At 40.7% G+C, this 27,928-nt stretch overlaps 2 protein-coding genes across 8 annotated transcripts in view; one reads left to right on the top strand and one right to left on the bottom strand.

Annotated features, from left to right (window-relative positions):
• The window catches only part of PLCE1 (phospholipase C epsilon 1), a 148,425-nt gene extending 138,609 nt beyond the window's left edge, over positions 1-9,816 (top strand). For 6 of the 7 annotated variants that reach the window (XM_048947171.1, XM_048947170.1, XM_048947167.1 and 3 more), the window contains 7 exons: positions 546-664; positions 1,007-1,135; positions 1,873-2,082; positions 3,094-3,255; positions 3,416-3,634; positions 4,619-4,831; positions 5,725-9,816. In XM_048947171.1, coding sequence (XP_048803128.1) covers positions 546-664; positions 1,007-1,135; positions 1,873-2,082; positions 3,094-3,255; positions 3,416-3,634; positions 4,619-4,798 — 1,019 coding nt within the window. In that variant the 3' untranslated portion in view covers positions 4,799-4,831; positions 5,725-9,816. Of the gene's footprint in view, positions 1-545; positions 665-1,006; positions 1,136-1,872; positions 2,083-3,093; positions 3,256-3,415; positions 3,635-4,618; positions 4,832-5,372 lie in introns of all 7 variants that reach the window. The other variant, XM_048947169.1, reaches the window with a different exon arrangement.
• Positions 9,817-10,752: 936 nt separating this feature from the next.
• On the bottom strand, positions 10,753-27,762 carry NOC3L (NOC3 like DNA replication regulator). The gene is made up of 21 exons (XM_048947174.1): positions 27,689-27,762; positions 25,643-25,850; positions 24,299-24,425; positions 22,682-22,839; positions 22,518-22,574; positions 21,752-21,882; positions 20,945-21,106; positions 20,007-20,100; positions 19,624-19,799; positions 19,294-19,422; positions 18,687-18,818; positions 18,367-18,447; positions 17,441-17,541; positions 16,927-16,999; positions 16,792-16,855; positions 16,621-16,692; positions 16,049-16,230; positions 15,688-15,816; positions 14,971-15,068; positions 13,199-13,283; positions 10,753-11,268 (listed from the first exon to the last, which is right to left on the bottom strand). The coding sequence occupies exons 1-21, from the start codon at positions 27,695-27,697 to the stop codon at positions 11,137-11,139; spliced, it is 2,400 nt and encodes a 799-aa protein (XP_048803131.1). The 5' UTR covers positions 27,698-27,762; the 3' UTR covers positions 10,753-11,136.
• Between the last annotated feature and the right edge of the window lie 166 nt (positions 27,763-27,928).

The raw sequence follows: 27,928 nt of genomic DNA, 5'->3' as shown, positions 1-27,928 counted from the left end.
GTGATCACTGGGGCAGAGGTGAATCCTCAGCACTGTCCATAGGAGATATGAAATAAAGGTGAACAAAGGCGAGTGAAAATCTAAGCAGCACTAGTAATTCTGTGACACCTGGGCAGGGAGTTTCCATGATGCCAACAGCTCTTCAGCAGGATGGTAGACATAGTTCTGAGTTTACTTCATGCCTCTGTAATACAACAGGACAGTCTTAGCATAGGAGGATATGTGGCCACAAATATATACACATTTCCCTGTGAGACTGTCTTTGCTTCATTCATATGCTAATATTTATTAGCTTTTTCGTGTATGAATAGATTGAACATTACAGCAGTGTAAGGGTAGACAGCTATATTTGTCATTCAAACTTCACAGCATTTGGATTACACTGTTTTGCAGACAAGAGTATTAATGCAGTATTTTTCCAGTGCTTTAAATTCTGTAGATAAAGCAAATATTAGATAACAATGCAGCAAATCTGAGTTTTCAGTTTGTGAGACTTTTGTCCTACAGTGTGGTAAAGTACTTAGGAAAAGCTGTTTTCTCTTTAGGCTATAGACATGTCCAGCTCCATAACCTGCACAATGAGGCACTGGAAATCTCTAGTTTGTTCATAAACAGTCGGAGGATGGAAGAAAGTCCCTCTGGAAATACTGTGCCTGCATCTATAGTAAGTTAATTATTTTTTGTGAATGCCATGTATTTTTATCTTAATGTCTGCTATGGTCTTGAGACTTCTACGAACAGATGCTCAAAGATATTTGACCTAAACCTGCACATTTTTTTAGAAGTACCCCAATGGATAATTCTTCTGGGTGACAGTGGAAGTAAGTAGGGTTATCCCACTGGAACTGTGGGAGGATAAAGCTTTATTTATTTATTTATTTTAAATTCTTTGTTCTGTAATGTAAAAGCCATGCCTTAGCTGGATAGCTTTGCTTTGTTGAGTTCTTTACAAGTTGTCTACGTTTTAATGCAACCTAAAGCATTCAGTAACCTATTCTCTTAACAGTTGTTTAGTTCAGGTGAAAGGAAAGCCTCTGTGCCTTACAAAGTGACAATCCATGGAATTCCAGGCCCGGAGCCCTTCACTGTTTTTAACATCAGTGGAGGGACCACGGCTGCACAGCTTCTCCATCAGGTGAGTGCCCGCTGCTCTGTAGACTCTGCTGCATCAGCCCACACTGACTTCATTCCAGGCGTTTGTCTCCATTAATTTTTTGCATGCGGAAGCAATACAGCAAGGAGTTGCTTTACAAATATATTGTTGTGGAATTAATTGCATTGGAAATACAGAAATACCTGTGATTATTATTATTTTTTTTTCTCCAAATCTTGGCTTCTTCTCTTCTTGGAAAGGGTTTTTAAACTTAGAACATACTCCCTATTAGTACTGTAATATTTGGGCATCTGAGAAGAACAGTCTGTGTGACCGACAGCCAGAGGGCTGTCTTTAGAACAAGACAAACTTCGCTGCACAGCTCCTTGGATCTGAGCAGCACAGGAATAGAGAGTAAAAAGGCTATGTTTGTGAGGAGAAAAAGCAGTAAGCAGGGCTGTTATCCCAGCAGTGGGAAAGGACCCTGCTGTCCTGGGATGCTGCATTTGTTGTCTGGCCTGCCCAACAGGACAGAGATAAGCCAAAACAGGATGGCCTTGCCTGGAATAGCTGAGATACCTGGCAGGCCTAAGAGAACGGTGCATTACCCTGGCATGAAATAACTGCATAAGGAAGAATAAATTGGAAATCATGCCCACACTATCAGAACAGTTACTGATTCTTAAAGTTTCTTCATTCATACTCATTTATAGCTACTAATTATGCAGTGTTTATATTTAGCACTCTAACTGCTGTGTGTTTATTGCGGTGTGTCTCAGATCTTGGAGACCACAAAAGGCACCGAGTCCTGTGCTTCAGACTATTTTCTGATGGAAGAGAAAAGTTTTTTATCTAAAGAAAAGAGTGACTGCAGAAAACCACCATTCCAGAGAGTAATTGGTCCTGAAGAAGGGCTTGTGCAGCTCTTGAACAGTTGGTTCCCAGAAGAAGGATATGTTGGAAGAATCATCTTTAAAACCCGAGAGGAAGTAAGTCTGTTTTAGATAAACTGTTATTTACAAAGGTAACCAAAAATAGCCTAGGAGCAGGAAACAAAAGGATGCAGTATTTGTTTCACTACTTGGCAAGCAGTGTCACTGAAAATGAAGCAGAGCTCTGCACAAGCACAATGAGACTTCATGCACCTGTCAGTATGTACACCTATGCAGCCCTAATAGCAGCTCTGTGACTCAGAACTCCTCTACTGTTTTCACTGATTATGGTTCTAATTTAATGTACATTGAGATTTTGACATGATAGGAAATGAATATAAAGAAAGACAGTTAATACCAAAGGATGGTAGGTAACAGAACTGCAGGCTACAATTACCAATCAGTTTATGTATCAGCAGCTTTTTTTGTTGTTCTGAAAACTAGAAAGGATTTTACTTCTAAAGAACTTTAAAAACCTTGAAGGATGATGAAATTTTCAATGGTAGCCTAAAATAATGAGATACTTCATGTTTTTGAATTTAAAGTAGGAAGGTGCAGTGATTTCCTTAGTTTAAACAATGGGCATGGATGGCAGTGTTTTATATTACACAAGTTAGTATTTTGTTTTAGTTTGTTTCTAATATTTGGAGCCAAGACAATAAGTAGAAGTTTGTGCAATTAGCAGCCTACTTCATTCAGCTGACTGCAGCACTTTGTGAGCACGTGCAACTACAAACATGTCACTGCTGAGCTGCATTCCTTCAGAAAACATAGTTGAAAATCTGACTTAGTATGGATGGAAGCAATGCTGTGGGTTTGGGTTTGCCATGCAGTGTTCTGTGGAGCACAGCATGAGCTGTAAATGGAAAGGTATTAAAGATGCACTGATTTTAGAAACACTGGTGTATATGTTCTAAGCAATATTGGCTTGTCAAAACTATATGTAGCAGTTGCCTTTAATGAAATAGGACCACAAGAGTGCCTGATTTTCAAGTGATGAAAACTTTCTCTGACCACTGCTTTGAGTTACGCTCTGCAGTAGCTGAATTTGGCCCTCTTTTTTTTCAGAATTTAAATGAGAGAAACGTCTTTCAAGAAGCAAAGGAAGATGCAGCCATCACCTCGGAGGATGACAGTTTCTTTGTTCAGGTACACGATGTCTCCCCCGAGCAGCCACGCACTGTCATCAAGGCACCGCGCTTCAGCACCGCGCAGGATGTCATACAGCAGGTGAGCCGTGCATGCTTCCACATGTGGGTCTGTAAGGTGTGGGGTGGAGGCTGCTTTTACACAGGGTAGGTGAGCTGTGTGCTCAGCTGAGGGATCTGCCTGGTAACCTGAATCTGAAGTAATGCCTTCTTTTTGGCCTTCTTTTTTTGCTCTTAAACAGACTCTTTGCAAAGCCAAGTATTCCTACAGCATTCTGAGCAATCCAAATCCAAGCGACTATGTCCTCCTCGAAGAGGTGACAAAAGAGCCAACAAACAAGAAGTCCTCAACATCTAAACCATCTCAGAGGATTCTCTCCGATCAAGAGTGTGTGTTTCAGGCCCAAAGCAAGTGGAAGGGAGCTGGAAAATTTATTCTTAAACTCAAAGAACAGGTTCAGGTAAAGGAGGGAACACTTTGCTGTTGCTTTTGTAGATGGTGCATGATGAGCTGACTGGAAACATACTGAATGATCGAGTGAGACTTTGAATGATTTTGTTTCTTGACACCTTGTTTCCAGACCCTGTCAGCTCTGTAGTCTGTAGGTTTGAAGGGGTTTTTGTGTTGCTTGCTTTTTCAAACTAACTGCACTGCTACAAGACATCTGGCTGCAAAAAAGCCAAGGTAAGAGATGCTGCATTTAAAAATGCAAACTTCTTTTTTTTAGCCTGAATATAGTATGTTTTTTTTTATAAAGCAGAGCTACGCTTTCAGGGCCAAGCTGCCAGCTCCTGTAGGTCCAGGTGAAGAGGCTACAGCAAAAAGTGACTCCTGCTCTCAACTCCCCCATCCTTTGCAAAATGACATCAGTTACATTCTGCAACGTGATTCTCACAGCTTGCAAGTCCCCTGACAGCCTTTACCTTTTGCTACAGCTTTCTCATTTCTGAAATCTGGCTGCACATGCCCTGCTCCCCATAGCACGAAGACAGACGGGGCTGTTCCAAGGAACAGCACTTGAACACTACTGGAATAAAAAGTCTCCTTTATTCCTGTCCAGTTAAAAAATATTTCTGTTGCTTTGCCGCAGGCTTGGGAAAATGGAAGGACTGAAGTACTGTTCTGCTGGGAGAAGGAACAGCATTCTCCTTTCCAGCAGATGCCAACAATCCATGGCTGTTGCCGCCCTAAAGTAACTGTGTCAAAAGCATCAATTTTATAAAAGTTTATCCCAAATATGCTATACATAATCTTTGAAAATATGTACTTTTCAGCCAGTCTAGTCTGAACAACCATAAGAATGCAGTTATTTTGAAAGCATAGCTTCACTAAGTTTTAAAGGGGACACATGTTTAGAAAAATGTTGGATGTTTTCATATTAAATTCTGTATTCTACAGCTAAACAACCTGTTAAACCATTTCTGTGATCTGTTCTGTTTTACAGGCAGCACGAGATGACAAAAGAAAAGGCATTTCCTTTACCAGTGAGCTCAAAAAGCTGACCAAGTCAAGTAAGCAGTACCGGGGCTTCATTTCACCACCCCTGCAAGTCCTGCCTGACAGCCCACAAAATAAGGATGACAGGCCCATGTGCAGCTTGACTTTTAGTGACGTTATGGAATAGTCACCACCAGTGCTTCCAGTACAGGCTGTGCAGGTATGAGGTACCATGGCTCAGCATTAGAGTCAATTTAGTACATAAGTACAGTATCTTTTCACCGCTAGTGTTGGTAAACCATAGTAAGGGACTGACAGATCCATAAAAGCCTTAAACATAGTTGTGCATAGCTGCAGAAAGATCAGTGAGATCTCCAGTTATTTATTAGGGCGTTACTGCAATGAATCAGAATGCTGTAGAGTTTCACTCACCTTCTTTTACCCATTTATGAAACAAAAGCAGAATGCTGCATACTGGTAGATTTTATAGTATGCATGCTAGTTGAGTAATTGCTCCACTGTCACTGTCCTGTTATAGCCTTCTGCTGTGGGCCTGAGTAAACAAGGCACCCAGTAGAGCTTTCGTTACTAGACGTTACAATGCATGCACGTAATAAAATCATTGGGATTGATGATCTCCTTTTTAGCAAAAACAACTTTATAGAGGCACTGTCACTCTCTGCGAAATTTTTGCCAGAAATGTTTAAACATTTTTACTGTCTTTTCTGTAGCTCTTCAATTTCTCCTTGCTTGATTTACAGTAACAACTGAAACGCACCAGCGTACCGTTTATATAAAGGACAGTCCATCTAACTGCCCACTCATTTACACTACGCAGACATTTGCATAGTGCTACTACAGCACTGAGCTGTCATCTGAGAAAGCTCACTGTAAACGAAGAATAAATCTTTTCAGCGTTGGTAATCCCATTTCACATACAGTGAATTTAAGGAGATTGCAATTCCTTTTCGCTTACTACACTATTAAAGCATTATTTGACACGTAATATCACATCATTGCTAAAGCACTGTACTAACAAGCAGAATTCAAACAATATCATCATTTGCAAAATATTTGAGATCTGAACAAACACATGGGATGTCTTCTTTCTAGGCGACAAAGGCAACACTAAATCACCAACAGAATTCAAGCGCAACAAAGTAGATTGTGGAAAAATCCCAGTCACATTCCCTCCTCTCCAGCATTTGTTCTTTCATTTATTCTGCAAACTGGAATTTACAACACTGAACCCTTCTCCAGTGCCCTTGAAGGAATCTGCTGAGGTCTGAACTGGTCGGCAATTGTTTGGTCTGTGCTTTCAATGCTTAACCAGGCAGTGCTGCTGGATTAACATTCAGAATCTGGGAACGCTACATGGGATGGCAGATTGGAGAGCTGCCTGTCAGCTCCCCGCTATCTTCACTTGTGCAAAGTCTTGACAGGCAGATGAAGAATTTTTCTTGGACTGTATGTTGTAAACAAACATGTTACCACCCTGTCTCCTTTTTAAACAAAAGATTTTAGCTAATTGCCTTAAGGGAAACCAAAGGCAGAGAACCAGAGTGTTCTTTTATGTGTATTATATTAAAATAATGCACTTTTACATAAAGATTCCTGTTGAACACTGTGTTTAGTGACTGTAAAGAGATTTAAATATACTGTAACATCCTTGGCTTATCAGTTTAACTTTGGTGAATATACACAAATTGCTCAAGTTATTTATGGTTTATCTGCTTTAACAAAATATTGTACAGTAGTTAAATACACCTAACTGGTAGTGATACTTTGACAAAGAACAACATTATCATCTTATAAAGTCTAGTTTTCCAGGCTTGCGTTTAAAGAGAGAATATTTATTATCATGTCCCAAAGTATGTGTCATTGTGTAATATATTTATCATATATTACTTTTTAGAAACTATAGAATTTTCACCTCCCTCTGGATTTAGAGGAAAAAAATGTTTGAACTTTCCTGCTTGTTTCTTTTCAGCACAAGAAGTCTGATACCCAAAACTGACCAAACTCAGAGTACTGAAAAACATAATTAACACTTCAGCATTGTATGAAAATGCCTACAGTTGTTTTTTTTTTACTTACTATTTAAACCCAGAGAGCATAAACACTCTTACACTACCACGCTTGACACTTCGTTTACATAGAAACACTGTCAAAGTCTGATGTTTGCTGAATTCATCTTTTGATATTTAAGATATTATGGTTGCCTCTTTTTTTACTCCATGGAGGTTATTAATTTTTTTAGTTAGTTAATTAATCTATATATACCAACTTACGAGGGAACAAATAAAACAATTGCTGAAACCACCCATCCCTTCCATTTCCCATACAAAGTATACCTTTGGTGATTAAGTATTTGGCCCTGCACACATTTGCGCTCCCTGGAGCACTCCCTGAACCACACATTGTTAGCTGTCTGACTCCAGTGAGAATCCATGCTATAGGGATTGATTCTTGTGGTCACAGCCTGCATGCTGACTTTAGCACTTAAAGACAAACTGCTGCTGCTCCTAAGAGAGTCTGCATCAGGCAAAGAATAGAATAGCACTGCAGCTACAACAAGGATGTGTACTTTTGGTAGCGTAAGGACGAAAGGAAAGGAAGGTTCCCTATCTGCAGATGGTAGACGTCCTTCCTCTCCCAGTAATTACAGAATAAACCAAAAGAAAGCCAACTCATGCTCTGATATATAAATAAGCAGGTAGAAGCTACATTTTCCCACCAGTTTCTTTTACAGTGCACTACTGAGAATTCCTGTCTGACAGATGCTAACAAGGCAAAACGTGCCCCCTGGAGGTCATTTCCAACTATCAGGAAAAATAACCACGGACCTGGTCACATATCCCTCGCTCCCAGTGCTTATCTTTAGTACTAAGACAGAAAAACTGTTTTCTTAGCATAATTAATTTGATATGGAATACTTCAGAATTATTGGGAAATGCATCAAGCCACCGCACAATTCGACTAATGCAGCAGGTTCTTAAATGCTAGCCTTTTTCTGCTATTTTAGCACAGTGGCAGTTTCATATCACTAATTTTTTCTTGCAGTGCTTTGGGTATTTTTAGAAATAAGAATTATTATCCTATAGAGTTTATCCTTAACTATTTGACTTCTTTAAAAAAAATATTCAGCAGTACTGAAAATAGAATTCTTAATATCACTCTTAGCACCAGGCTTGCTCCAACATACAAAACCCTTACATGCATTTCATCAGCCAGTAATAGTTTTCTTTCACATAGATTTAAACTAAAAAAGAAATCTTGTGAAATTCAGGGGCAACAGCAGCAGTGTCACAAGGTGTAATGCAGCTCCACCACTGGCACAAAGTCTAGTGGAACTTAGGAATAGCAGTTAAGTACTTTTTCTGCTAATACAATAACTCTCCAGTTGTTGGAAAAGTTGATTAATTTAAGTATCTTCCTCATCGGTTCCAAGGCTTCCTCATCGGCTTCCTCATCCTTCCAAGGTCTAAAACTGCTTTCTCTGCTGTTTGTCACAGTAAAACAGAACAGGGAAATATTTATCTAGAATTTTGTCAGGCTAATTATAATGTTCCAGTACTTTCATTAATGCACAAATATCACAACCTCAAGTTACAGAAAGGTTCTGGCTGGTGCCAAGTGTCAGAGTGAGGGGTTTTTTTTGCAAGTAAAATGCAGTTCCCTTTTGGTGCAGATGGAAAGCAAGACATTTCCCTTCCACTTGTGTTCATTCCAAATATCCCACTAATGAAAATCTGCCACCCCTTAAAGCATTAAAGAGGTTTGGGGTTTTGTTAAGTTTTAAGAAATCTCAGATAAATGCATTTCATGTGAAAAAAAAAAGTTTCAATTCTACCAGGAAAATTTATTTTACTTATCCACAGATGATTTTCTTTCTGCAGGAATACTTGCCCACACATTCCTCTGATAAAACACCTTTGTCCCTTTCTGTGCTTTTGGCTGGGTACGGACTTCAATTAGGAAAATACATTCATTTTCACATTACAAACTATTTACAGGAAACAGCTTCCAGGATAAAGTCTGAAAGAAAGGAATGTAAATAAGCAACACCTTCCAGAAAAAAGCACTGAGTGGTAGCAGGCCCCGTTCTGATGAGTTTACAGGTAAAACCCTTGTGCTCAGTTGCCTCTTGGCCATATGGGAGTATTTTATTCAATTTTTTTTTTTTAAAACCACTGTACTTTTATACCAATATCTTTTTGTGAATCTTTCTTTATGATTTTCCTCACAAAGCATTTGCTGTTTGCAGTGCTGTGAGTATATGGGACAACACTTGGGCTGCCAGGGATTCCGGGCTTGTTCCACTACTGCTCAGTTTTCAGGAGCTGGGGCACACTGGGGGGGAATTCCTATGGGCTGAAGGGTTTCCTGTTTATATCTCACTCATCCAACTTAAACGAAGCAGCAAAATACTGTACAATTTTTATATAGTATAGTTACAATTTTTAAATCCTAATCACCTATTTTTATTGATACTAAAGAGTTTTACTAGATGAAGGAACTCAATAGCCATCTTTTCAAAGTGGTCTGCTTCCAGAAATCATATGCTTCTAGGAATTAATTAAAGACTTCAACTAGTAATCTATAGGAATGTGTTCCTGAAATATTCAGGAAATATTTGTCTCTAAAAAAATAACTTGCTGGTAGCTTTCCAGTTCAGTGAAAGGCTGAGTCTGCAGCTTCTGAAACAGAACTCTCTGCCTTCTGCTCTTGCTCTCTGAATGCTGCTAAGCTTCACTAATGTTTGTTTGTTAATTGCTGGCTCCTAGTAGACCGCTACAAAACTCAGTTTACTTTTGGGGTATCCCACTAAATGTAACAATGGTGGAGTTTTTTCACTATGTAATAAATATTTTGTAACTGCAATAGTGATAGGCATTTGACAGGGTTAGCAAATTAAACACGAAAACAAATAACAATGAATAGATTTTGCTCCAATACTTGCATAGAGTATTTCAGAAAGACTTACTTGTTAGCTGCACACTCACCTTCCTCTGCCTCCTAACGCATGTCATGGCATTCTGACAGTGCGGAGTCACCACGTGCCAGTCATTAGATTGTTTGGAAACTATGTAAAATGAACAATTCTAAAAGCAACTTTCCACCTAGGCTATTTCCTCCTTGCTGACTTGAAGAATAAACTTGTATTTGTATATGTTGTAAAAAATAAATGGTTTAAGATGTTGACTCTTTCCTTTTGCCTTCCTGAACTGACAAAGGCTGATGGCACCCTTAGAATTCTTTGGAATTTAAGTCACGTGCACATTTGCAATCACTTAACAAGTCCTGAAAAGCTATGGGAATGGCAACCTGAGCAGCCAGAAACGCACATATTGCCAGCAGTATTATGTAGACAGTTTTGTATTCCCAATACAGGAATATATGTTTTCTAATCCATTAGTAGATAGATACCCATTGCAAAACTGTGAATTTACATTCAACCACATAGAACTTGGTCCAACAGTCTAATCAACGTTAAAGCACATATTAAAATAAATTATTATAGAAGGATGTAGGAACCATAAGATAAAGGACAAAATGCCCCACAGAAAAAGAAACTTTTTATAATTATTGTAAGGAGGTTGGTGGCTTGACCAAAAGCTTTGCAAAACTTATCATATCACTTACTAAATATCACAAAATATATTGGCTGCCAGCTTCATCAGCCCACCATGCTGCCCTATGGAACAGAGTTCTGAATAAAGCAATAATCATCCTTAAGTTCTCCAATATATTTTACCTATTGTTTGTAAAGCCAATATGCAGCTGAAAATGAATTCTGAAACAATCAGGCAGTAGCTGATATTTGGGGAATGGGGAGAAAAATCAAGATTTAAAATTCTTACCTGGAATTTGTCCTGTATTCTTCACAGTGATGGTTTATTGAAGACATTGTAGAGCTGTCAACTATGAGGATAGTTCAGAAATTGAACTCAGTAATCTTAATTTGCTAACAAATACCCTGCTCTTATTCTAAGAGAACAAATGCACAGCAAAAGCAAAAATCACCTCAAAATATGATAAAGAGTTTGGAGACATCAGAAGAAGAATTTAAAAACATGAAAAGTAATACATATTCCAAAGCTGGAGGTATCCTGAACATCAAAGACCTCAACACTCTAGTAGTATTTCCAAAATATTTATTCATATATCAACATAACCCAGTGTTTCCTCAGAAACGCATATGTGTATATTCTATTACAAAAATTAGAAGTTATATAAACAAAAATACTATAATGCACTGTTTCAGGCAATTTTAAAATGACCTTTTTAAACCTGTTTGTATCTTTTTACATTACTGATGTGACTCTACATTGCAAACCCCAAGCCCTGGGAACACTGGCTAGATGGCCTTGTACCTGTGTGAAAAGCTTCTGTTCTGTTTACTGAGTGCTTCTATGTTCAAACAAAAGCCTACTCGCATTCCTTTAATGATGAGCGAAAACTTCTTCCAATCAATCTTTGTCCATAATTAAGAAGCCATCTGAATACGATTGATAAATTCAATTAGGACAAGGATGACTCTTTTAAGTGTTTAGCAAAATCCAAGGTTTTGTGACTAACAGTCTTGCTCGTGTGTTGTTGAAGCTGTTCAGTTAGCTCCTGATTTAGAAGTGAATCCACGTGTGAGAATGTGTCCTGAAAATAACAGAATATTAGTTATATTAATAAACAAGTCCAGTATCTTTAATTAGCAGTCCTGTTTCTCTCCCATGCCCCTGGCCATTTCCTCAACCTGACCTACAGAACTGTCAGCTCACCGAGATCCAACTGCCAGTTTCACTTGGAAGTCACATGTCCAGCATGCCTTAGATGATCATACTTTTGGCGGTGATTTTTTTTGCTTTAAACTATTCTTTAGAAGAATACCAACTCTACATAGCCACAGCTTCCAGTTCTGAAGGAACATGCATACTGATTCCTGTTCAACACACCTTAAAAAAATAAATTAACCATCTCAGATCCAAGGGCTAGTGAAGCCAATAATGCAAGCAGTTGAAATTGTGAATCTGAGGAAGGAACGCCCTGACCCCGTCTTGAGAAATTCCTTCTGGTTAGAGCCATGTGTGGGGATCTCCACTCCTCCCTAGTGATGAAGGAAGGTCATCTGCGTGATCTGCAGCTGTGTTAAAGTTTTAACACTCACATAGCCAAGTACTTCGTGCACTCAAAGACAAATGAGATCCTCTCTTTAGTGGAGCACAGAAAAAGAAAATTCCAATTCAGAGCTTCTATCAGCGGGGAGAGGTGCTGACAGACCATGGCAGCATAACACACACACTTGCAGGACGCAAACTTAGGTGTTGCCAAAGATTGTTAAATGAGTCAAACAGCCATAGAGTAAGCAACACTGAAGCTAATTTCCCAAGTATTGCCATTATAACCACCAAAGACAGCTCGTTCTCCTATTTCCTTCCTCCTTTGTTTCTGCCTCCTTTACACATTCCCTTATTCAAGGGACCTCTAGGACCAGAGGGAATGGTTTCAAGCTATGGCAGGGGAGATTCAAGCTGGACATTAGGAAGTATTACTTTTCGCAAAGGGTGGTCAGGCACTGGAATGGATGCCCAGGGAGGTGGTGGAGTCACCGAGCCTGGGGGTGTTCAAGGAAAGACTGGATGTTGTGTTGAGGGACATGGTTTAGTAGGAGCTATTGGTAATAGGTGAATGGTTGGACTGGATGATCTTTTAGGTCTTTTCCAACCTTGGTGATTCTACGATTCTATGATTCTAAACACTATCCAATCTCTCTCTTATCTGCTGTTCCCAGCCTCGATCTGTCTGCTAATGTCCCCGAAGGACAGAAACATCAGGCAGTTATTATCTAAGGACAGACTAGCTAAGTAGAAGCTTACTAGCTAAGTACTAGCTAAGCTTTTCAGAAGTTGCTTCTCAAAAATAGAAGAAAAAAATGCTTAGGGCTTTAACAGACATTACTGAGTTAAAAAGTGAAGGTGCTGCCAAGGTTAGTATAATTTTCATTAGGAAGAAAGAGAATTATTTACCACTATTTAAAGGATGCAGCGCTCACTGAACAATTAATGGAGGTTGGCATCTGGAACATACCTAGTGCTCAAGAGCTAGTAAGTGTTCACCTCTTTCTCCTCTTCATACAAAAAGCTCTTTGTTCAAATTTACACTTCAAAGCCATAAACTCTCACTTATGGGGATCAGTGTCCTACATACTGAACCAAAGGCTCTGGGAATTGGCCTGTCCTGCCAACTACCAACACTGGGAAAGACAGATGGCTTTTTATTACTGCTTTTTAAACAAATGTTAGTTTATAATTACAGAAACGGATAAGAAATCTGCACTGAACAACTGCAAAGAGCAAAAGTTAAGTAAAACAAATACCACATCCATCTTGCTATGTTAACTGACGCTATGGGAGAGGAAATATTCATACAGCATTTCTTCCTTCTGTTGAAAGTCAGTGCTACCTTACGCCAGTTAAAAAATATTTAACTGAGAAAGTACACAAAGCAGAAAGCCAAACTGAGTGTGCTAATATCTGCACATAGCAAATAAAGCTTAAATTGGTACAGCCCATGGTCAAAAAAGGATTACCTTTCGTCTGGGTGTTACTGATGGAACGGGAGGGTTGAAGGTCATTCCTTTCATGTTGTACGCCTCAAAAAGTTCTGTAGCAGGCCTATAGCAAAACCACAGTTTTTGCAGTGAAAGGAAAAAGTCATTAGATACCCTTCAACACAATATACTGCCAAAGCAAGAGCAGCTTGTCCCCTAACACCATTCATACCCACCAACGTCTTAAGTGAACGCTTACGAGTAATGAACATCAACTAGAAAAGACTGTACCTGCGAAATAGGGCTAGTAAAAGCCAGTGATACATGTCTAAATACTCAGCTGGAGAAGAAATAAGAGACAAAAATCCTGCTCTGTTGACCTGCTCTGTTGTTCCAAGCAGTCACTGCCTGACCTGCATTATAACTCCGGCGTTAAAAAAAAAAGGTATAAAGTAAATAGATGAAGTTATCTAGCCAATGCAATCTAGCTAAATTCCAGCAGGATTCCAAAGTTCCTTACTGCATGGTGTTACTGAAAAAAAAAACCTAAGAAGCCACTGGAGAATGGGTAAGACCATCACATGAAAAAGAATGGTTAAAACACAGCAAACAGTAGACAGGTGTGAGTGATCAGTTTTTGCAATATCTGAAAGAAAGTACGAGCTTCCAAAAGGTCTGCACCAGGCTCCATGGGTTTCAACCCACTCAATGTGGAGAAGATGGTGAATACCAAGTCATCTGTGCTACAAGTAAACTGTTGCTGAGAACTGCAGGCAGACTGTAGGACGCAGCCAGTAAAATAGCAAATGAAATTCAGCATGGAAAAAAAGAACTAGAGAAAAATAATCTAAGCTTCACACAAAAAACAAACATGTTCTGAGCACTATCCCTAAATAACAAGATCTCCTTACTAGGGGTACTGTCACGGGACTGTGACTTCAATGCTCTGTAGAATTGAAAAGAGATAGAAAAATAATAGAAAGCACTGTTACATCAGTATGTAATTCACTGATCATCCACATCTCAAATACTGCATCTTCTCCACTTCCTCATCTCAAAATACTTTAAATAAGTTCAAGAGCAGGAAACAAAACATGACGAAACACATGCAATGGCTCCTGTCTGGGCCAGGTCCCATCAGTCAAGAGAAGAGATAGCAGGCAGAGGGACAAAATTAAGGACATCTACAAAGTCACACAGAAACACAGAAAGTGCCTGTTGGAACAGACTGTTCACTTCATCTCCCAGAGCAAGATCCAAGGACCATTAAATGATGCATGCTGGTAGCAGGTTCAAAAAAAAAAGGTAGCTTCTAACTAATAAGCTGTAGACTTGCAGAACCTGTATCAAGCCATACAGCATTTTCAAAATTTATACTTTGTTTCAAGAGACTTGGAACACTTCAGAAAAGTCAGAATAAAAGAACAAGTCAGAGGGTAGGTGGTAGCTCAGGCCTTATAAGCTTGCCCCTTTTTGTGCTCTTCCTGGTGCACTTGTTTCCAGCCACTGCTGAAGATAGGTTAGTGAATTAGACACATCCTTAGTGTAAATCAGGATGGCTGTTCTTGTATTTTGATATATTCTGCACCTTGGTTTCCAGCTTCCAGTGGAGAGCTACAGTTCAATGATCATAATCCACAGTCAGAAAAAAAGCAGCAAAATTTCTGTATCAGCAAAAGAACAGAGAAATTGAGTTCTGAATAAATGAACCTTTTGATGTTATGGATAATTATTTTTCCTTTAATACAGTACAAACAGCTGCTGTTTTGCTAGTATGCTACTGTTAAAAATAAATCCCTTGTATAGCTCACCTTCTGCTCAAATCAAGTGAAAGAGCTCCTGATCCTTCAGCTGGAGCTCCAACAGCAAGGTGAGCTGCAAATTTCTGCACTGTTGGATGATAGTGTCTCTGAAAGAAAGAAAAACAGCAAATGAGTGGGGGATAATGGTAATGTATTTACCCATGGATCCTACCATTTATTTTGGCTCCAATAAGATGTAAGGATCTGCTTCTGATTTAGACAGAAAAAGTGAGCATTGCCAAAATCAGTTTCTAAGGTTAAGTGAATGAGAGCACCTAGTCATACATTTATTCACTTGGAGCTGTTATGCTGAGAGCAAAATTCTTTGCAGTTAACCTAACTCCTTCTCCCAGAAGACAAGAAAAAGGGCAGAGGAAACCCTCTGCAAGCCCCAAACCATTAACACTGCCTGGAATGACAGACTGAGGTATAAGTTGCTCCCTGCAGAAGGGCTAGACCATCTGGGATCTTAACAGATTAAAAGAGCTTCAAAAGGAGTTTTATTAGGCAGCCTGCAGTAAGACTCAGCGTGGAACTATTGTAAGTGGTGTATCACCCTCTTCAGAGCTTGTTCCTTCCCACACCACTGTGCTGTTGTTCCTCTGCATAGGGAAAAGACTCAGTTCACATGGGTCACATTTGACTGATAAGCCTGAAGAAGTCCACTCTGCATTTGGTAGCAGTTACTTACTGCTCATCTTCCTAAATTGTTCAGCTACTACTAACCTGCAACAAGTGCAGCTCCCATAGAGCTGTGTTCTGGGCATTGCAGTGCTCTGGTTCATCTAGTTCTGGGAGATAAACTCCACTGCCTTGAGATTCGTTGTCCAGTAAGAGATCCATCTTTGGGAATGTCTACAACACAAAGAAGGCTGAGCTGCTTATACTATACATCCAATTATAGCACAGTTAACTTAAGTCCAGGAATCCATTCATGATATTCTACGTCAGATGCATTTAAGGATATTTACTCTGTGTTAATCATTTTTGCTTAAAATGCTTCAAAATATTTTGCATAAAATCAATCTGTCAAAAAACTCAACAACCTTTAACCTGTAAGCTAAAAAATCCGACAAGTAAAACTTACTTGCATTAATATTCTGTTTGTTGCCAAAATCCCAATGCTGGAGTGTGGAAGGACATGAAGAGCAAGTGTGGAAAGCCTCTTCATGAAAGCAAGAGCTCGCTGCTGGGAAACTTGCTTTCTCCGCTTGGCAAGCATGACATCCAGGCACTGGAGCACAATTCCTATGTCATCGTTGGTACCGCCTTAAAAGCAAAGTTGCATGCAAAGAGTAAGTAATCATGACCAGGAACATAAAACTAGATATTCTGCTACTGACTGTGCACTGGAACCTAAGAAATAACACGAAAGCCCAAAAGGTTCAAACACAGCACTAACGTGCCCCAGGTGTAACCACTCAGCCCTTTCTGTTAAAGACAGTCCAACTCTGAACAGAAAAAACATACTATAGCTTCTGTTTCTTCTATAAGAAAACATTCCATCAAAAATTCTAAAAATTACAAGTATGTGTTTTAACTCTACTTTAAACATTGTTAAAAATAACTAGGTTGCTAACACTGTATTAAGGCTGTGATACCAAACAAGCAGAGTAAACATTATCTAATGAGACACTGAAAATAAGAACCTAGACTTACCTGCATGTAGGCTGAACAGCGTCTTGTAAAGATGTGTGTAAAATTTCATTGGATCAATATTAAGAACATCACCTATAAAGGAGTAAATATACTTATTTGAGATTATGTTAATAAAATTATACTACACTTCAGGTGATTGTTGTTGGGTTTTTTTTTTTAAAGATTTCTCACCTTGTCCAGAGAGTATTTGAAAAGCACTGAGAATGCAGTGAAGACTCTCCCGATAGCTTAAGTCCTATAAATACAAAACTGATTGAGTACCCAGAAATCAATCTTAAGAAAATTCTACAACTAAGCCCTACTTACATCAGAAGCGATGAGAGAATGGAGAACAATCAACAGGTCATCAAAGAATTCCACGTTTATGAGGTGGGCAAACCTTGAATCAAAGAGAGAAGCTTTAAACATCCCCTGCAAATTTAGCTCAAAGCATTCTGACTTAGTGAAACACAGACCTTAAAGCTGTGCTAAATCAAATGCTCAGCATCTCTTATCTTCCCACATGTGGAGAATTCAGCCCCCCGCTGATAGTTCTCAGCTTCCCTATAGCACTAGAGACAGTGCTCAGGTCCTTCAGGAAGCAATCAGACAAAATAACACAATCACATCACACCTGATGGGTATGCATCATACTGATGCTGCTGTGGCAATTTCACATTACATTAAAATGTTTGTAGAAGTAGCCAAGTACCTCAGCATAGGAATAAAAGAATTTGAACATATTTGTCAGTCTTTTCTCCTTGCCTACAGGAGTCACACAGCCTTTCAGCAATTTATGCCTGTTCTGATACACACAAAAGAAGGTAAATCATGTTCTTACTTTGCAAGACCTTCCAGCACAGCTGGCAAAAGTGGAGACTTCTGAGCTCTCTTCAAGATTCTGAAGTATGTTAAGAATACAATATTCAAGGTCTCTGTGTGCTGATAAGAAGAAAACAAAGTAAAATATGTAAGCATGGAAAGCAGACATTTCTTGTTCACTTAGAACTCCATTAAAAATATGCCTAGTACTAGTACAGTAAGATTACTATGTTGTACCATAGCATTAAATTATATTAATGCATTTTTAAAGTGACAACATCAGTGACACCACACTGGAACTGGGCAGCAAAATCTACTTACTGGTGAGGTAAAAGATATGGCAGGATCTTCAGGAAAGAGTGGAGCACATTTTCCTTGCCTCCCTCCAAAGAGATTAAGGCAGAAGAAAAAGCCTCACTATTAGCCCAGCAGTCACACCTCTCTGTCCAAGCTTGTTGTCCAAATCAGTCCTGGCACTGCCATTTCTGCTATTCTTATGCTGAAAAAGCTCAAGTCCTGCTCTCCTGCCCCCTTATTCTGTTCCTTTACACTGTCCCTTGCTGAACAACCTCTCTTCCCCTCAGTTCAAGCTATCCACACACTCTCTTGCTTAAAAGCCACTCTGAAATTGGGAAAAGCCATTACCTAGTGCTGCCTGCAAAAGAAACAGGGCACCAGGAGGACATTCATCAATGCGTTCAAATACCCTTCTGCACACACAACAGAAGGAAATAACAATAGCTAAGCTGGCTTTCTTGGGTACGCTGAGAAGGCTCTTCTTTATAAAACTAAGACCTCTGGCACAGGCAAGATGTCTGTCTGCTGCTGACAGTATCTAGCAGTATGAAATGTTGACAGTTTGAGTTAGCAGGGAGACTCTTGGTTACAAAATGATTAAGAGTTGCTACTTTGCAAAAATGGGAAAATCACTTCTAAATTACTTACCAGCTTCAGTTTTTTTTCTTTACTTTCTGAAGCTTCTGCTTCCAGGAGTTCTCTTTCTAGCTTCTCTTCTGCTTTCTTCCACTGAAAACATACAATTGATTTTAAGTAAACAAACCTTCCAGCAGAGTAAATGTTTCCAACCAACCTGGACACCCAGATCCCAAAGATACCCAGTGAACAAACCTTCCAAAGGAACAATTCATGACTGGTGAGTTGCTTAAGGCATCCTGTGATGCTACAGGGCAACCAGCATAGGTGTATTCCTTCTTAATAGAAGCAATTGAATATGTTATCAACACCCAAAAGGCACAAATCATTACCTTTCTTTGCATTCTTGAAAGATGTTTTCTTTTCTCCTTGAAAGTCATGAACTTCTTCTTCGGTGCAATGTCTTCGGAATCTTTTTTTAATTCCACCTCCTTAATTCTTAAGTGAAGAAAAACTTTTAACACCTATGGGAAAATAAATAAATAAAATGAGAGGTGGTCAACAGAAGAGGAAAGGAAGGGTTAAGAAATCCTGAATTCCATACTAGTTGGTGAGCTTTGCTGCTCACAGATTCTTATGTTTACTCTCCTTATGCTCCTTCTCATCTGTATCATTCATCTCTGCTCACAGTTCCTTCCTCAGCAATGGATAAAACCAAATTTTTATCCATCTCTCCATTTGCCTCTCTCACTTCAAGTCTTCCTGCCTGACATAACCCACGTCTCTACTGAGATCTGCTCTTCTGCTCCCAGTTTCTTTCCCCTGCCTTTATTTCTCTTTCTCACTTTCTGGCCCAGGCCACCTCTAATATTCCCATGTGATCCGACAGTGATGAAATTCTGCTTGTCTACAGCCAGCAGCTGCACTAACTTCAACCTTTAGATTTTTTTTAAACTTTCAAAAAATGAAAATTGTGAAGTATAACAGAAAGACTCTTACCTCAGGTCGGACATTGTAATTTCTACCCTTTACAAGGCCAGAAACAACCTTAACTACACCAAGTGAAGCAAAGCCCAACTTGTCTTGCTTAAAGAGCTTCTTAACTGCTTCACAGCATAGTTCAGAGATCTGAAAGGTGAATTCAAACAAGTTTTTCCATGAGAACAGCTAATTGACATCACTGATAGTATTTACTAATCAGAAAGCAGTTTTACAGCTTGTAAAATAGGGAAAAGATAAGGTCACAAGATGTGGATACTGGAATAAAGCTCAGAAATAAATTATTTTTCATGCAAAACAAGAACTCTTCCGAATAAGAAAATCACTTACCTTTTTTGATGTATCATTCATGAGAGGAACAATGAGAACAATGATGTTATTGTGGAAGTTGAAGTGGGGTAGGGCCACAAGCAGCTCACACAGACACTTCACTGCAATCTCTGCTAGGCCTTTGTATGCCTTTAATGAGACAACATTGCTTTTCTTCAACTTCCTCTGTTTCCAATCTGCACAAAATAACATTGTTAGTAATTACTTCCAAAATGAACAGGAGCTTCTACACAGTTACAATTTTAGTTGTTACATATGTTCTTCTGCAATTATATGAAATACTAATTACATAAAAGATGGCTATGGTTAGCACTCAATCAGCAGAGGTAAACTGTGATCCTGAAAACAATTTTGCATTTACTATAAAAAAGTGTTCACGGTACCTTTAATTGTTTGTTCCAGATTTTCCAAGTAAAATTTATACTGGCTCACAAGGCCTTCTTCAAATTCTCTCAGTTTCTGAGTTTCTTTTTTAACCTATGTACATTACACAAGTAAAATATTATTTGGAGACCAAAATTAGGCAGTAGTACAAAAAATACCTCAAAATTAAAACACGTATGAGATACCTAACAAGGTTTTTCCTTTTAGACAGGCATTACTAGAAATGTATTAACAATACAATATTTCTGCTTATTACTAGACATGCTCTTGTGGTCTAAGCACTCCTCCTAACTAGGCCTATTTCATTTCTGGGGACTAAAGTGCAATTTTGGATCCAGCTGTTATTTTAGAGCCATGGCTCTATTAAAAGCACCTACAAAACTGGTTACAAACAACATCCAGAATCACAGAACAGTCTGGGTTGGAAGGGATCACCTAGTTCCAACCCCCCTGACATGGGCTGGTTGCCAACCACTAAGTCAGGCATCAGATCAGGCTGCCCCTGAACACCTAAAGGATACAGTAAAACAAAAAGAAACTGTTCTGAAAATTCAGCACTTCACAGTAATTTGTGCCAGTGAGGTGACAGTGGTATTTAATTTGCTTTCTTTCCATTTCCCTCAGTGTGACAAAAACCACTGTCTTGTTCCAGGGTTTATGATGAAAGTCACCCACTCAGGTTTGGTATACTATTTAGTATACTATTACTTTCCACCATAACCATCAGTCCCCTGCTTACTGAAAGAATTATGCAAGAATTAAGGTTCAAACCAAACACTTCTGCTCCCAAATTGTCACAGTTTCACAACATCCTTAAGTGCTTGTGTATTTGCTGTTCTTTGTTCTAAACCAGAAATTCATGTTAAAGCAACAGTATTTGGCATGATCTAATAAATCTGTCTGACTCAGAAAACTATAGAGAAATGTGATATTTCACCTTGGTTGCCTTTTCTGCTTCAGTCAGAGGCCGAATTTTGTAAGAAGGAGCAATATCTTTGAATACTTCCATCAGAGAAACCATGACCAACTTCCGAACTATCACAGCAACATTAGGGTCCTGTTCCATCAGCATGGCACGCAACTCCTTCAACTTTTTAATCTGATTAAGAAAAGAGACTGATGAGGTCAGCTGAACATCACCCTCAAACCAATTTCCAAGCACAACATATAATTCTGCAAGTCTGTCACAAGACATCCGCCCCATTTCTAAACACCGGGGGGGGAAAAAAAAGCAATTAACTTGCTTTACTTAGCATTGTATAAAGAACCAAAATATGCTGGGTAACCCATCAAAATTTTATCTTGGCAATGTTAAAACTACGATGCCATTCTAAAATTACCTAGAATTATAACAAACTACCAGCATATACTGAAGCACTGAGAACTTCTATACACAACCCTGAAAGCAGAGCTGAAATAGAGGTTATGATTAAGGAACAAGGTAGTTTGGGTAAGAAACACCAGATACAATATTATTCCTGAAGTTATTCAGAGGACCACGTTACTCCTGAACAGAGCCAACACAGTCACCTGGACCCTTACATGATTCAAATCCTTTGCATCGATCTATAGCAGCAGTTTCACTGCTTGCAATCCTCAGAGAGTGATGCAATACTGTACTTGCCCTTGTTTTACTGATGTATTCTTTTGCTTTTGCTATCACTTGGTCACTTCAGATCTTTATTTACTGACTTGCTGCACAACACAGGCACACACACATGCATGTTAAATAAATGCTACCTACGTTGTTTTCTGGGTCAGAGAGAATGGCAGATGCTAAGGCAGCAATGTGCATCTTCCTTTCTTGCAGCTTTATTTTCCTTTGAGCAGCCATTTCCTCAGGAGTGAGAACAGGTGGCGGTTCTTCATTGAAGTCTAGCACAGAGCATAGGAGTTAAAGAGAAGAGTCACTGGAGAAGCCACTAACAAATACCATACTGTAAACCACAGTTCTAGATACTGCATTCAAATGACTGGTAACCCACTCAACAATACAACATACAGTTCCACAGTAAAAGCAGCTTTATGAACGAACCTGCTAGAGCTTGTATTAACTCAGAGCTTGATTCCTGCTCCACTTTAGAATCTTATGTTTGCAAAAGTGAACTAAAATCTTTTTGAATCTTCAAATACTTTTCCCCAAGCACAGTGATAACATAAAGTCAACATATGACCCCAGCTGTGCCAAGAAATTGAGGAGCCCTACAATTTGCAGCAAGTTTTTCACCAATCACTTTTTCTTTCAAAAACACAGTTGATATATTTGCATTTTCTATGTCTTAAAGAAGGAACAATTTTGAAGCCAGCTGTGGAAATCTGTTCCCAAAGGTCCTAGAATCCTAATACATAAGAAAGTAAACTCTAACTCACTGTTATGCTTTTTGGGTAAAATGGTAACACACACCCTAAAAAAAAATAAATGACAAACATCCTTACAGAACAGCAGTGGATTCCTCAAATCCATCAGCGATTTGGAAAAAGAGAAATAAATAAACATGATGCTTTATTACCTTCTGCTACCTCCATTTCTTCTGTATCTTCTTCTTCATCCTCAGCAACATCAGGAACTGCAAAAACAGCCCAGAGTCAAGCCTGTAATAAACACTGAGAAATTCTGAAAGAACAAGTTATATACATGTTGGATGCTATTCTGATTGAAAAATCTGTGCCTTACCTGGCTTTTCCATGGTTTGGGGAATAATGCCACCTTTGTCTTTGATAGGGAGTAGATGGATGAGCTCTTTCTCTGGTTCAGTGTTTCCACGTCTTGGTACCTTCTCATATTTTGCAATCACGCTTTCACGTTTTCGTTTCTTGATGTGAACAGGTTCACTGATAAAACACAAGGCAAACAAAATCAATTAACCATCTAATTAGACATGAACCATGTATGACAGTATACTAGCTGGATTAGGTGTTCACACTTAGAAAAACATATGACAGCTGATCATATGCAGTGGAATGCTGAAGTGTATTCACTGTGATAGCACCAGTCACCACTCACTGAGACAATGTTAATGCAGATCCATATGGGATTTTTGAATTCATGACAACGTAGCACTTCCCATCTCTTTTTAGAGGAAATTAAAATGTGATATGAGCAAAGACAAGATAAGACTTAGTGAGCCTGGCAGGTCAGCCACTTTGTTTGGTGAATACTGAAATATTTATATGAGTCTAAACATACGCATGCAACATTTACCAAAAAACAGTTAAAAGTTGTATTCTCCTGTAGTACAGGCATAACTACAAGGTATGTTATCTCTTCATCTTATTCATAAACTAAAAGCCAGGGATGATGAATCACCTTTTGAAGTGAGCAGCACAGTCTTTTTTTTACTAGAAACACTGCTTTTGGTTTTGTAAGTGACAGAACTTCAACTACAGATCTGTAATGGACTCTGAAAGCCATGTGTTCCGAGATTGGTAGGCTTCAGCAAGGAAGACCACTGGTAGAGTCATGTTACATATCACACAGCCACCTTAGAAACACTGCAAGATCAGCACCAGACTGCCTCAATGTCCCTGTGTAGATCAAACCTTTCCTATGTGCTCAAATCCTACTCAACATGCACCGGACCTCAACAGCTGTAACTGGCTGCTGAGCATAAAGAAAATACAGCTGTTATTCACAAGTCTGAGTCAATAGGGCCATCTGGAAACCACAGTGCTAGCTGCTGCCATTCATGAAGCAGTAACATCCTCAGGGGCCCTTCAAAGTAAGACAACAATGAACAAATCACATGAAGTTTGTAAGGTAAACATCCTTTGGAAGCATAATTTCTGTCCTCAAATCTTAACAAATTTGAAAAAGATACATAAAATATAGAGAGATGAAAAACAGAAACTACTGGGATCTCAGCACAGCCTCTCTCTCACCTAGACCAGACTGCTCTCTCCTTTTACCACTACACGTGCAGCTGCCCTGGCATACTGAAAACTTCACCCTGAGCAGATCTGCCATCAAGGACTGTACCAGCATGCAAGCCCAATGGGACCCTCGTGTACAGGTTGTCATTTCATTTAGTTTGAGGAATGCTATTCATCTCACAGTCATGGACCTCACAGGAGTGAACAATGCAGAAACAGTATCATGAAGGACAGCAGAGTCCATGAATGATCTGACATACATTGCTACATTAATACTGAATGTACCAACAGACTAAGGAAACACGAAACTGGAACTGCAAAGAAACACCAGACTGAAAGGGACCTTGTGACAAATGTATTACATTGCACGTAAGCCAAACAAAACTAAAATACTACAAAAAATAGACATCACAAAACTCACTTAGAAGAAATATCCCTGGTTAAAAATGATGCTTTCCGAGCCAAATCTTCCATTAACTTCAAGTCATCTTCATCCATCATGTCCAGTGGAAGCGCTTCATCTTCCTCTTCTTCCTCCCGTTTTTCAGCTATTTCAGAGATAACGTGCACAAATTAAGATGCTGTACATACACTCACACTTATAAACCTAATGCTGCCTACACCTGAGACACCTTACTTCAACTTTGTTCTCATCAACCTTCAAGCACATGTTTACATTAACCCAGAAAATGACAGAATCACAGAATTGTAGGGGTTGGAAGGGACCTCCAGAGATCATCGAGTCCAACCCCCCTGCCAAAGCAGGTTCCCTACAGCAGGTCGCACAGGTAGGCATCCAGGCAGGTCTTGAACGTCTCCAGAGAAGGAGACTCCACCACCTCCCTGGGCAGCCTGTTCCAGTGCTCCGTCACCTCACTGTAAAGAAGTTCTTGCGCATGTTTGTGCAGAACTTCCTATGCTGCAGTTTCCTGCCGTTTCCCCTTGTCCTGTCTCCACTCACCACTGAAAAGAGTCCGGCCTCGCCATTCTGCCCCCCACACCTTAGATATTTATAGACCTGGATCAGGTCCCCTCTCAGTCTCCTTTTCTCAAGGCTGAACAGACCCAGTTCACTCAGCCTTTCTTCATAGGGGAGATGCTCCAGGCCCTTCACCATTTTTGTGGCCCTCCGCTGGACTCTTTCCAAGAGATCCCTGTCTTTTTTGTACTGGGGAGCCCAGAATTGGACGCAGTACTCCAGATGAGGTCTTACCAGGGCAGAGTAGAGGGGGAGGATCACCTCCTTTGACCTGCTGGACACGCTCTTTTTAATGCACCCCAGTAAGCCATTGGCCTTTTTGGCCACAAGGGCACACTGCTGGCTCATGGCCAACCTGTCATCCACCAGGACACCCAGGTCCCTCTCCACAGAGCTCCCCTCCAGCAGGTCATCCCCCAACCTGTACTGGTGCATGCAATTATTCCTCCCCAGATGCAAGACTCTACACTTGCTTTTGTTAAACCTCATCCGTTTTTTTTCTGCCCAGAAAATGGGCAGAAAATGACCCCTTTATTATGACAGTCTATAACAATTAGAGCAAGCACATCTCTACCACCTCCATCTGTCATACCCTGTAGCCAGAATGGTTGCATTTTCCATTTTTCATAACTTCCCTTTCTTTCTTTTACAAAAAAAAAAGTGCTTATCTGTGCACAGTAAATGAAATGTTGTTTTCTTGAAACAAAATTTTATAATGTAGAACAGCAGAACATTAGTAACAGTCGTATCTTTTCTATGAAAAAACAGCATTGAGCAAGCACTTACCAACATGTTTCTTCTTGTAATCCTCCAGTGGAAAAGGTTTTTTACAGACAGCATCTCTGACAGCCTGCCTTAGCTTCTTTTGTTCTTTCCGATACTTCTTAGCAGCACTCTGCTGTTTGTACTGTTTATTCTTTAATTTGTTGTCAAGTTTTATTTTACTAGTTCTCAGTAACTTGCGAAAGCTTGGGACGCGCTTTGTGTTTTTTCTCTGGGGAACAAATTGAAAATTCCATGTAACTGCCACGTTCAAACCCTTCATTAAACTTATTTTTGTTGGCTGCCATCTCATTCAGTCTGTACTTCTATCAGTTCTGAACAACTTAGAATCGCAGAATTATAGAATTGCTCAGGTTGGAAAAGACCTTAAAGAACATCAAGTCCAACCACAGTCTAACCATACTACCCTAACTCTAACAACCCTCTGCTAAATCATGTCCCTGAGCACTGCACCCAAATGGTTTTTAAACACATCCAGGGATGGTGACTCAACCACCTCCCTGGAGAGCCTATTCCAGTGCTTAACAACCCTTCCTGTAAAGAAGCGTTTCCTGATATCCAACCTAAGCTTAACCTAGTGCAACTTGACATCATTTTCCCTCGTCCTGACACCTGTCACCAGTGAGAAGAGACCAACCCTGCCCTTGCTGCAATGACCTTCCAGGTGTTTGAAGGTCTCCCCTCAGCCTCTTTTTCTCCAGATTGAATAGCCCCAGTTCCTTCTGTCTCCCCTCATAGGGCATATTCTTCAAGCCCTTCACAAGCCTTGCTGCCCTTATTTAGATGTGCTCCAGCACCTCCACATCTTTTCTGTACTGAGACGCCAAAAACTGAACACAGTACTTGAGATGAGGCCTTACCAGTGCTGAGCTCAGAGGCAGGATTACTTTCCTAATCCTGCTCACCACACCATTCTTGATACAAGCGGCCATCCTGGCCACCTGGGCACACTGCTGGCTCATATGCACCTGGCTGTCCATCAGTATATCAAGGTCCCTTTCCGTCAGACAGCTTTCTAGCCATTCCTCCCTAAGCCTGTAGGGTTGCCTGGGGTTGTTGTGACTAAAGTGCAGGACCCAACACTTGGGTTAATCTTGTTTATCTGAATGTATCAGAAGAACCATAAAGTGGCTTGGGATGAAAGAGACCTCAATAGTGCTCCAACCCTCTCCCAGGAGCTGGTGCCCCCCACCACATGAGGGTCCAGAGCCCCATCCAACCCAGCCCTGAGAGCCTCCAGAGATGGGGCACCCACAGCTCTGGGCAGCAGTGCCAGAGCCTCAGCTCCCTCTGAGTACAGAATTTTCCCCTAACACCCCCCTCTTTTAGTCCAAGGCCACCCCCTTGGGGACTACAGGCCACATACAAAGTCGCACCCCCTCCTGTCTATACTTTCCCTTCAAGTACAGGAAGTACATCGAGGTCTCCCCTGAGCCCTTCTTCTCCAAGCCAACCAAAGCATCAGTGTGCTCCAATCTCACTCCAAAGCATTAAATCGATAAGAGACGTGACGAACGCTTTACAGAAACCGACAATTACCAAACCCTACACCGACCAGTTTTCAGCCGCAGAAAGCACCCTCATAGCCCGGCACGGCACGCAGCCCGCCCGAGCACACTCCCTCGGCCCGCCTCCATCTGCACGCTCTGCCCCAGCACAGCTGCACACGGAGATTCTGCTCCGAGGCTACGGGCCGGGCGCGTGCCTGAGCAGCACGAAGCTGGGCACGGCAGCTGTGCAGGCCGACAGGTGCCACGGGAAATCACGCGCACCCATCGGCGCGGGCCCAATACCAAAAAGGCCACAGCGCCGGGGGGTCGGGATGGGAAGGAAGGCAGAAAGTCACCTCAGAGCCGCGCGTGGCTCTCACAGGGCAGCCGGAGCTGAACGAGCTGCCGCGCCGCCTGCTCCAGTCGCGCTGCCGTACCGCAGCCCTACAACGCTCCGCCGCTTCCTACAGCACGCTACGAACCCCCACGGATCGACGGCGGGCCGGGCCCGCGCGAGAAGACAGCCCCAACCCCGCGCCTCCGCCCCGCAGCGCCCTACCGGCTTCATGGCGGCGGCCCACGAGCGCTGCTCCGGCGGCGGAAGCGCTGTGCCGGAACGGGGCCGGCTCCCACTGCTCGCACCCACAGCGCCCCCTAGCGGCGCGGTCCCGCTGGGACAATCTGAAGAAAGGCCCAATGAGCAGACGCGTGGCGATTAGGGCTGCCGTGCTGTAGCCTTACCGCGCCGTAAGGGAGGGGGGCGGTTTGCTTTGCAACAAAAATACACTCCAGACAGACT

This window comes from Lagopus muta, chromosome 5 (assembly GCF_023343835.1).
Source record: "Lagopus muta isolate bLagMut1 chromosome 5, bLagMut1 primary, whole genome shotgun sequence".
In the NCBI taxonomy this organism is placed as follows: domain Eukaryota; kingdom Metazoa; phylum Chordata; class Aves; order Galliformes; family Phasianidae; genus Lagopus; species Lagopus muta.
Note: the sequence above shows the minus strand (reverse complement) of the source record. Positions and strands in the feature narration are given on the sequence as shown.